The sequence below is a fragment of the Chrysochloris asiatica genome, unplaced genomic scaffold (genome assembly GCF_000296735.1).
Source record: "Chrysochloris asiatica unplaced genomic scaffold, ChrAsi1.0 scaffold00131, whole genome shotgun sequence".
Taxonomy (NCBI): domain Eukaryota; kingdom Metazoa; phylum Chordata; class Mammalia; order Afrosoricida; family Chrysochloridae; genus Chrysochloris; species Chrysochloris asiatica.
Window position 1 is genome coordinate 8,802,695 of NW_006408649.1, and position 11,267 is coordinate 8,813,961.

Here is an 11,267-nt window from a genome sequence, read left to right on the forward strand (position 1 = left end):
TGGTTCAGAGTTCTGGGACCATCCTCTGAGCCTGCTTGGTCGGGTATTCTGTGTTGTTGTTGGCGGTGCTCTCTGCTATACGTTCACCCGATCCGCCATCTTGTTTGTTCTCCTCAGATCTCTTTCTTAAGGCTGCATCATGGAAGTTCAACCCCTGCAGTTTTATTAACTTAACAGATTCTAGAAAAGTATTTTTCTGGACCAAGACTTTAAATTATTTTATGAGACTATCTTACATTTAATTTTGCCTTTCCATTTTGTTTTATAATGGGTACTGTTTTGTACTACCATCCTGGTGTGGTGCTGCTATAGGATTAGCATTGAATTGTGAATCACAAGATTGGTAGTTCAAACTCACCAGATGCTCCTCAGAAACCCTGTACAGGGTTGCTATGAGTCAGAACTGACTCGATGGCACCTAACAACAATTATGCTTAAAATAAGTAAGGATAATATTGTTGTAGTGGATTTTTAATTTTCCCTATAGATAATTTAAGAAGATTGATAATTTTAATCTTTTTAACTTTAACTTAGCAGTAAAATCTTACTGTAATCAAATTGTTGTTCAAGAAAAAACTGTTTAAGTTTTAATAAAAATTTTATAAGAATCTGCCTTCTTCTGATTTATTAACTTTTTCTAGGGCTCACACATCTCATCGGATCACCGTTTCTTCGGGCATATATGCATGGGTTTTTTATGGATATAAGACTCTATCACAAGGTAAGTACAAAGCTACAGTTTTACGGATTGTTGAATAAGCACTGACGTAGCTATGGACTGCTAACTGCAAGGTCAGCAGTTTAAATCTACCAGTTGCTATGTGGAAGAAAGACTAGGTGTCAGGACCCATAAAGATTTACAGCCTCAGAAACACTATCCAGGGTCGTTTTGAGTTGGAATTGACTCTGTGGTAGTGGGCTTGGTTTGGGAAACAATCGATAGCCATTTCTTTGTTATTTACATGCATTTTCATAATGTGTACATGATTTTTAAGAGGTTTGCTTATTCTTTGACATAACAGTCATGATGTGTGTGAAATATGTTGCTAAATAGGATTGTTTATTTTACTTTTGAAAAGGTGAAACTGATGGTAAATCCATTTGCTTATGAAGAATATAGGAAAGATAAAATTCGACAGAAGATAGAAGAAACACGTGCACAGAGAGTTCAGTTAAAGGTAAGTATTGGGCTCAGCATTAAATTTACCAGAGGAAAGTATTTACTTTTTATTTTGCGTATTGTACCAAAGGAATCAGCCATCTTTTTCTTAGTTGTTCATCCAAACCTCAATTTCCAACTCTGACTAATACTGTGGCATATTTGGAGTCCTGGTGTGGCGCTGTGGGTTAATGTGCTGAACTGCCAAGTCATTTGAACTACAAGGTCGATGGTTCAAGCTCACCAGCTGCTCCTCAGAAACCCTATACTTAGGATCGCTATGGGTCAGAAATGACTAGACAACACTTTAACAACAACAACATGGTATATTTATAACCCTGGTGTGGGGCTGTAGGATAAGCACTGGACTGCTAACTGCAAGGTCAGCATTTCAAACACAACAGCTACTCTCAGAAACACTATATGGGTTCACTGAATTGGAACTGACTTAACTGCACATGACAACATCAACAATGGTGTTATTTTATTTTGTATAAGGGTGAATACTCTAGTTTTATCATTACAAAGTTTATGTTGTTGTGGGGATTTGTGCCAGACTGAGAAATATTGTTAGTTCTACTAAGAAAATCTGATTGTGTTTTCAGTTTTTGGAGAGCTGAGGTTTTGCTGATACCCATTTCTTCCTGACATTTGACAGTATCATAGACTATCTATTTGAATTGTGAGAAAAGGTCATTAGATATAAGGCTTTAGTCAGGAAACAAAAACCACATGAGTTGTTTTAATAGAGAGAATTCAACGTAAAGAATTGTTAACCGGGTACTGGAGAACTGAAAAGGCAAAAACACTAAGGTAACGTCAAGAAGCAGATACTGATCAAGATCTGGGGAATAAGAGGAAGGCTTCGAGGACATGTGCTGGGTCCTTGGGACTTATTGAGGCTGTTCCTGGGAATGTTGCACAACTGCTAAGTAGAATCAGCTACTGTTGCTGGAACTACCTGTAGCTACCAGGCAAAAGAACTGCTGCATAAAGCCGACACAAACAGCAATCAAACTGAAAAGACAAGTCTTGACTCCCTTCTGGTTTCTCTCTAGTACCTCCTATTGATTATATTTAATCACCAAATGATACAAATATTTATAATTGAATGTTGGGGGGAAGTTTATATGTATACTATTATTTCTGTACAGAAAATTGGTGGCTGTTTTCTGAAATTACCTTAATATGTTTCCCTTTTTCTAATTTCTTTGTTAACATTTTAAAAGAGTGATGAGTATGTGTGTATGTTGGCAAGGGGAGTCTGAGATAAGGTATTTTTGTGCCAGCCATTAATAGTATTGTCAGAATTGTAGTTAAAATTTTTGGAAATTTGCCATCTGGGGAACAGGAAATAGGACTGCTGATCCCCAAGTAGCATTTTAGCAGTTTCCCACAACACCAGTTATGGCTGCGATACCTGGTGTACTGGCCTCTTGCTAATCAGTTGTGAGTCATAGGCCTTTATTTCTCATATGTAAGCTGCCAAATGCAACTTCTCCAAGTTTGCTAGAGAAATATGTGGAGTAGGGCAATCCTTATAGCACCAAGCTGATAATGATATTTCTAAAACATTTGACCCACCTCAATCCATTACTTGTGGAGACTTCCCGCAAGATGGCGGACTAGGAAAATATGTACAGACACCCTCTACAACAAAGACAGAAAGGCCTAATGAAATAGACATGGAGGAAATGAAATAGACATCCTGAAACACTGAGTATCAGAGGAAAGGTTAGAGAAGTGGATTGGATACTGCCTGGGAGAAGCTAAGCAGGAGTGATGAAAGAAGACGTGAACAAGCTGCCATTCAGACATGGTGCAGCCATCTTGAACCATTGTGAACAAATTTGGAGAGAGACAGAAGGCAGCTTGATGGTACAGATTCACATGGGTGACATAAAAGTCTCTCTTTATTTTTCATCTCTCTAATTGTTTTTAGTGTTTATTTATTGATTTTGTCTTCCTTTTATTTTCTCTAATTTTTCTCTTATACAGCTCTGTTTTCCTGTCCCTCTTTTTTCTTTTCAGTTATTATATTGTTTTTTCTTCTTGCTGCCCATTTTGTTTCTTGTTTTCTCCTTTATCATACTCTCTTTTCACTTTTGTTTGCTTGCTTATTCCATTTTGTTTTCCTATGTGTGTTTTCTTCCCTTGCCCCAATAGATGGGAGTCAGTTACCGTGCCCATACAGCTCAATCGTAACCATACCCTCTGGAGCTGCTCCCACTGAAAAAGAGTCATCACCAGCTGTTGTGCCATCTAATCCACGATAGACATCAGCCAAAATGTGCCCTAAACTTAGCTGCAGTAATGGTGAACAGAAAACAGAGCACACACTTCCATTCTCTAATCACATGCAGCAGGAGACAGTTGATAAAAACCTAATAACAGACCAACATACAACAGACAATTTTAGTTCACATGAAAAAATAAGACAGTGGCTCACTCAATAGCTAAGATACAGAGACAGAAAACATTTCTTAGGAAGAAAAGATAATGGAACTACCTAAGAAAGAATTCAAAAGAATGATACGAGGATGAGTCCAGAATTATTCTATAGTCTAGATTCACTCTGGCTATAGAATGTACTTCCATCAATTTTTAGAATAGACAAATACATCATTTTTCTATATAATCTCCTTGCTTTTCAATACACTTTGTCCATGTGGCAACAAGCCTTTGTGTTCCCTTATTTATAAATGTTCTAGGCTGAGCTGCAAGTCATGAATGCACACTTGTCTTCACTTTTTTATCATAGATGAATCGCCCTACTTGAAGGGCTGCTTTCAGGGGACCAAATAGGTGGAAGTCCAATGGGATAAGATCAGGACTATAGGGAATATGCTTTAACACTTCAAAACAAAGCTTTTGCAGAGTGTCAACAGTGGGCAAAGGTGTGGGGACATGCTTTGTAATGCAAGATCAAAAGACCCTTGAATAGCAGTCCTCTGCATTTAATCCCAAGTTTAGGCTTCAGCCCTTCAGTGAGCATCTCATTGTAATGAGCACTGTTGATTCTTGAGCCCTTTTTCCTGATAGTGTTCCAGTACTGGCCCTTGAGAATCCCAGAAAACTGTAAGTATTAGTTTTCCAACTAATGGTTGGTTTTTGAAGTTCTTCTTGGTTGGCGATTGAGGCTGTATCTCTTGCATACTCTGCCATATACTCTCAGGCTTGTAATAATGAATCTATGTCTCATCACCAGTAGCGATTTTTTTTTTTTTTTTTAAAGACACTTTGCCCTTCCTTCAAAAATTATTTGCAGATGTCCAAGTTCTTCTGTTTATGCTCTTCTTATGTGAGCTGTTTCGGTACCCATCTTGCACAAACTTTTCGAAACCAAAGTCTCTCATGGATTATTTCATAGACGAAGCCATGGCTGATTTGCTAATGATTTGCCACATAATCCACTGTCACTCTCGCCAGAGTTAGTTCACATGTATGCTCAATGTGGACATGGATGGCCATTTTAATATAACTGGAGTATGGATAATTTTTCAGTAACCTCATATTTAGCTATCTTCAATGGATTGACAGAAAGACTGAGTAGAGCAAGAACATATGAAAAACTTTACAACAGTTTAGAAAAAACTACAAGAACAGTCTAAATAAATGCAAAATTTGAAACATTACAAAATCTGTAATTAGAAATCCAGAAGATTAGTGCTAAAAATCTCAGAAATGGACTATACACTGAATAAAAAGCTCAGAGAAAATTGTCCAGAAGTTCTGGAAAAAAATTTTCCTAACATCATGAAAGAGAAAAAGATAACCATTTAAAAAGCAGAATGAACCCCAAATAAGATAGACCCCAAAAGAAAATCACCAAGACATATTACCAAATTTTCCAAAACCAAACACAAGGAAAGAATTCTGAGACTAGTTTAGAAAAAACTAGAAGTTACCTGAAAAGGTGAATCAATAAGATTAAACTGTGATTTCTCAACAGAAACCATGCAGTCAGGAAAGCAGTGGGATGACAGATACAGAACACTGAAAGAAAACAATTGCCAACTAAGAGCCCTATACCTAACAAACCTGCCCCTCAAATATGATAGTGAAATTAGGACACTTCCAGATAAACAAAAATTAAAGAAATTTATAATAACAAGACCAACTTCACAAAAAATTCTAAAGGGTGTTCTTTGGACTGAGAACTAAGAAGAACAGATGACAACCTGAGATTAACATATGTGACACCACCACCCAGAACTCAATTCAGATAGTGTTGTGATTAGGTGCCATCCAGTCGGCTCCTACTCATAAGGACACTCTGTACAGCAGAACAGAAGACTGCCTGTACAGTCTAGATACAGACGTATTTAAAGAGAGAATCAGAGATATCACTTTATAATAAAGTCAACTTCAAAGGAAAAAGAGGAAATAGTATAGATACAGAACTCCCAAATGGCAAGGAAGTCAAGTAGATTTCAAGATAAAACAGATTATTTTTAATGTGGGAAAAATTAATAATTACAAGGTAACTTCAAAGAAAATTAACACACCTTCACATCAAAATAAATAAAAGGGAAATCGTAAAGATTTCATAAACATGAACACAACATAAATGAAAATGAAAAGAAAACCCACAAACAAAATGAATCAGTGAAGTACTTTATGTGGACCACAAAGAAACTAGCAAAAATACACAGAAAAATGATGTCTACACAGTTGACTACTACGCAGCGTTGAAGAATAATGATGAATCTGGGTGATACCTCATAACATGGATGAACCTGGAAGGCATTATGCTGAGGGAAATTAGTCAATGTTGTCAAAAATTAAGAAAAAGTTTTCTTGCTAAAACCCTTTATGATGTTTACCAGGGGTAGGAGGAAAAGAAAAATTATTCACTGAATAGAAGGTAGACATATGTTAACTTGAGTCATGGGGAAGGCAGTATACAACAGGAGGGAGGTTGGTACAGGAAAGATGAAGATAGTGAAAAACACAGGAAGAAAGTGCAAGAGTTAAACTGAGTAGAGATGTAAATACTCTTAACTGGTGGTACATGGAAGGAATTGCAGTCATTTTAAACTATTGATTGTTGGGCTGATGATCTGTTCTTTAAACCTTCACTCAGTTCACAATAAAAAAAAAAAAAAAAAAAAAAAAAGAGTTTGGTTTTAATTTGTACAGTCATACTCCTTGTATAATAACTATGAACCTTTAAAGTGATGACATGGATATCTTAGCACAACTTTTTTTTATTCCCTAACTAGAAATTGCCAAAAGTTAACAAAGAGCTGGCACTTAAATTAATTGAGGAAGAAGAGGAGAAGCAGAAATCTATGTGGAAAAAGAAAGTTAAGGTAAGATTTTATGAAACAGAAAATATTGATGGATTGTTTCTAAATTTTCTTGATAATAACTTGTATGTTTTCAGTTGTGTGGCTATGGTAACTCAGTGGTTGAATTCAAACCTTCTGTGCAGGAACCTGAGATTGATTTCTAGTTGACGCACCTCATTGGCAACCACCGCTGTCTGTCACTGTGGTTTGTGTTGTGATGCTAAAACCTATTCCAATTTTCAGCAGAGCTTTCAGACTAAAATAGACTAGACAGAAAGACCTGGAAGATTGCAATGGTCTAATCCACACTTCATGAGGATGGCTCAGGATCAGCAGCATTTCATTCTGTTGTACATGGAATCATCATGAGTTGAAGGTCATCATGAGTCACTGGCCAACTTGGTGGCAGCTAACAAAAAGTCTTTATTACGTTTCTTTGCACTTTAAATTTTTCCTCCTTCCTGTAAGGTATCAAAAGTTCAGTACTGAAAGTGTAGAAAACCCATGATTCTTCTTTCCAGAAAAAAGCATGTTAATATTTTAATGAATTTCCTTCCTATTTTATTTCTCTGAAAATTACAAACTATACATCATATTGTATATATACAATGTTTTTCCCAGTTCAGTAAATTAACATACGAAGTTTCCTATTTGTGCCCATTCCAAAGAAAGGTGACCCAACCAAATGTTCAAATCATCAAACAATATCACATACAAGTAAAATTTTACTGAAGGTAGTTTAAAAATGTTTGCAGCAGTACATCGCGGGGAACTACCAGAAATTCAAGCTGGATTCAGAAGAAGATCTGGCATGAGGGATATCATTCCTGATGCCAGATGGATCTTGGCAGAAAGCAGAGTATGCCAGAATGATGTTTACTTGTGCTTTATTGGCTATGCACAGGCATTTGGTCCTGTGGATCATTAACAAGCTATGGATAACATTGCAAAGAATGGAAAGGCCAGAACACTTAATTGTGCTCATCTGGAATCTGTACATAGACCAAGAGGTTGTCATTCAAGCAAAACAAGGGGTTACTGAATGATTTAAAACCAGGAAAGGGGTGTACCAGGGTTATATTCTTTCAGTCTGTATGCTGAACAAATGATCCCAGAAGCTAGATTCTGTGAAGAAGAATGTGGCATCAGGACTGGAGAAGAGTCATTAACAATCTTCAGTATAAAGATAACACAATGTTGCTTTATGAAAGTAAAGAGGACTCGAAATATTTACTGATGAATATCAAAGATTACAGCCTTCTGTATGGATTGCACCTCAATGTAAAAAAAATGAAAATCCTCACAACTAGAGCAATAAATAACATCATGATAAATGGCGGAAAGATTGAAGGTTTCAAAGACTTCATTTTTGCTTGGATCCACAGTAATTGCTTATGGAAGCAACAGTCAAGAAATCACACGACATATGAATTGGGTAATCTGCTGCAAAAGACCTCTTTAAAATGGTTAGTAACTATGTCACTTTTATTGCTAAGGTGTGACTGACCCAACCTATGGTATTTTCAGTTGCCTCAAATACATTTGAAAGGTGAATAATGAATACGGAAGACTGGAGAAGAATCTATGTATTTGAATTGTGTTTATGAAGAATATTGAAGTAGACTACCAGAAGAATAAGCAAATATATCTTAGAAGAAGTATAGCCAGAATACTTCTTAGGAGCAGTGATGGAGCAATTTCATCTCTCGTACTTTGGACATACTGTGAAGAGGGATCAGTTCCTGTGGAAGGACATTATGCTTGCAAGAGTGCAAGGTCAGCAAAAAAGAGACAGAGTGATGCAGTGGCAGCAATAATGGTCTCAAACATAATAGTTGTGAGGATGACACAGGTTTTCATCTGTTTAAATTAGGAAGGCATATAACCAAGCTTGGTTATTTACTAGAATGAACTGTAAAAATTGGGTATTTTGGCAAGAGCTTGAGGACTGAGCATAGTTGGCTGTTGAGTCAGCTCCAACTCTTGCCAACCTCGTATATAACAGAACAAAATGTAGCCCAGTCCTGCACCATCCTCATGATCTTTGATATGCTAGTTTCATAATTTGGGGGAATTCCTTAAGCTTCAATGAGTCACCGAGTTTTTTCATCTATAAAATGCAACCTAAGGACCAGTTAGTTCCTAAGGGCAGTTTTTGTACCATGATTTCTAAGTGGATTCAAGCTCAATACTTCCTCCTTTTATTCTGTTTCCTTATCATCTCTTCAATCCATCACCCTGTTCTTTTATTGTATTATTTAAAGACCATTGGAAACCATTCTTTGATAAATGACTTTTTTAAAGTTTTTATTGTGAATTGTTTGATAGTTTACATGAGAGAACGTCAGTTTTACACCATCATTTCATTGCAGTGATTACAATCTACATGCATCATCATTCAACAATATTTGCTTCTATTCTGTTTTTTTTTTTGTTGTTGTTGTTGTTTTTGGGGTGTTGTATACAAAAACACTTAGGAATATATAATAATTTAAACAACCGAAGGGCACATTCTTTAAGCATGCCTCCTGGCCGCCAGCACTCAGTTTCTTTCTCTTTCCATGAGTCTAGAGTCCTCACATGCTCTCTCTCTTTGTCCTCATCTCTGCCTCCATCTCTGATGTCGCTGCTTCTCTGTATCAGGTCTCACATTCTGCTCGTGCTCTTCTCCGTTGATGGTCCTAGGGTCCTCTGTTTCTGGACTGTAAGACTAACTACTCCCCCGTTTTTGTTATAAAACTTCTACATTTACAGTTGTGACAATCTCAATTAAACATGATAACAATTACTCACTACTGAAGCCTAAGAATCTTATCCCCAGCTCTTTTAACCAGACCCATCTAAACAAGATGAAAACTATTCAATGGAGACTCTGTCTTTCCCCACACATTCTTAAACTAAACTCCCTCTTGAAACCTTGTAAGTCAGTCACTTCATGCCTGTGTTGCCCCCTCATTTTAGGTATCAGTGTCTAAGTTGCCTGTCCCTATCAACCTTGTGTACAGAGGGGATACCACTGATACTTGATGTGAAGACTCCTTCCCTCTCTGTTCATATTTTGACCTACTACATCCATAAGTATAGGTCAAGTTCATCAAATGGTAACAATTTACACTTGTTTCGTTTATCAAAAATTATTTTTTTTTTATCTTCCTCTAGTTGAGTTCTAATTATCAAGCCATCGAGGCTAGGTCAAATGGGTACTATGTGCAAGTTTGGGCATTCTTGTGTGTTTCCCCTCAATTCATATCAGCTGGATGCTTCACTCTCAACTCTAGCCCTCCGTAGCTATGTCCTTATCCATGTGCTCAGGAGTGATAGATAAATGACTTTTATATTTCCATTAACAGTGCTTAAACTTATTTAAACACATCTGTGTCTTATGGCTATGTGATTGAGAACATTTCTTCATATGTTAGTTGGCTGCCCGGATGTCCTCCTTGGTGAAGTCTCTTAACATGTCCTATGCCCATTTTTTAATTGGGTTGTCTTTTTCTTGTAGAGGTGTTGTAGCTTCCTATATATTTTAGAAATGAGTCCCTTATCTGATGTGTTGTTGCAAAAGATTTTTTCCCATTCTGTGGGTTCCTTTTTTACTCTTTTGGTGAAGTCTTTTGATGCACATAAGTTTTAAATTTTTAGTATGTCCCACTCATCTATTTTGTCTATTTTTGTTTGTGCACTTTTCAAAATGTTTGGTAGTCTGTATATGCCCTGAATTAGTGCCCTCACATTTGTCCGTATTTTGTCATTGATGACCTTCATAATTTTGGGATTCACATTTAGCTTTTTAATCCATGCTGAGTTCATTTTTGTATAGGGCATGAGGCAAAGGTCTTGTTTCAGTCTTACACATATCACTTTCCAGTTCTGCCAGCACCATTTGTTACAGAGACTGTCTGCTTCCCATGCAATATGCCTAGGCACTTTGTCGAAAATTGTTTGGCTGTATGTGGTTGGGTTAATTTCTGGATTCTCAATTCTGTTCCATTGATCAATGTATCTTTTATCATACCAGTACCAGACTGTTTTGACCACTGTAGCCATGTAGTAAATTTTGAAATCGGGGCGTGAGAGACCTCCAACCTTGTTCTTCTTTTTAAGCAGTGCTTTGCTTATCCTGGGTCTTTTTCCTTTCCATATAAAATTAGTAATTGTCATTTCCATCTGTTTGAAGAATGTTGTTGGAATCTGGATTGGGATTGCATTGTATGTGTAAATTGCTTTGGGCAGTACTGCCATTTTCACGATGTTGAGTCTTCCTATCTAGGAACATGGTATGTTTTTCCAGTTTCGTAGGTCTCTTTTGGTTTCTTGTAGTAGTATTTTGAATTTTCTTTGTATAAGTCCTTTGTTTCTCTGGTTATGTTTATTCCTAAATATTTCATCCTTTGTGCAGCTCTTGTAAATGGTATTGCTTTCCTAATGTCCTTTTCAGCACTATCATTCTTGCTATAGAGAAATCCAACTGATTTTTGTATGTTAATCTTATACTCTGACACTTTGCTGAATCTTTCGATGAGGTCTTGTACTTTTTTAACTGAGTCTTTGCCAATTTGAATGCCTTTAACTTCTCTATTTTGGCGTATAGCTCTGGCTAAAACTTCCAGCACAATATTGAATAGGAGTGGTGATAAAGGGCATCCTTGTCTGGTTTCTGTTCTCAGAGGGAAGGCTTTCAGTTTCTCTCTATTGAAAGCGATGTAGGCTGTTGGTTTTGTGTATATGCTCTTGATTATGTTGAGGAATTTCCCTTCAATTCCTACTTTGTTGAGTGTTTTTGTCAGGCATGGATGTTGGATTTTGTCAAATGC

General features: G+C 36.8%; 1 protein-coding gene across 3 annotated transcripts in view; it reads left to right on the forward strand.

The window, feature by feature from the left end:
• Positions 1–11,267, forward strand: part of NOL10 (nucleolar protein 10) — a 189,112-nt gene that overhangs the window by 129,478 nt on the left and 48,367 nt on the right. For all 3 annotated transcript variants that reach the window (XM_006869461.1, XM_006869463.1, XM_006869462.1), the window contains 3 exons: positions 642–721; positions 1,080–1,178; positions 6,385–6,474. In XM_006869461.1, the coding sequence (XP_006869523.1) occupies positions 642–721; positions 1,080–1,178; positions 6,385–6,474 (269 nt within the window). The remainder of the gene's footprint in view (positions 1–641; positions 722–1,079; positions 1,179–6,384; positions 6,475–11,267) is intronic.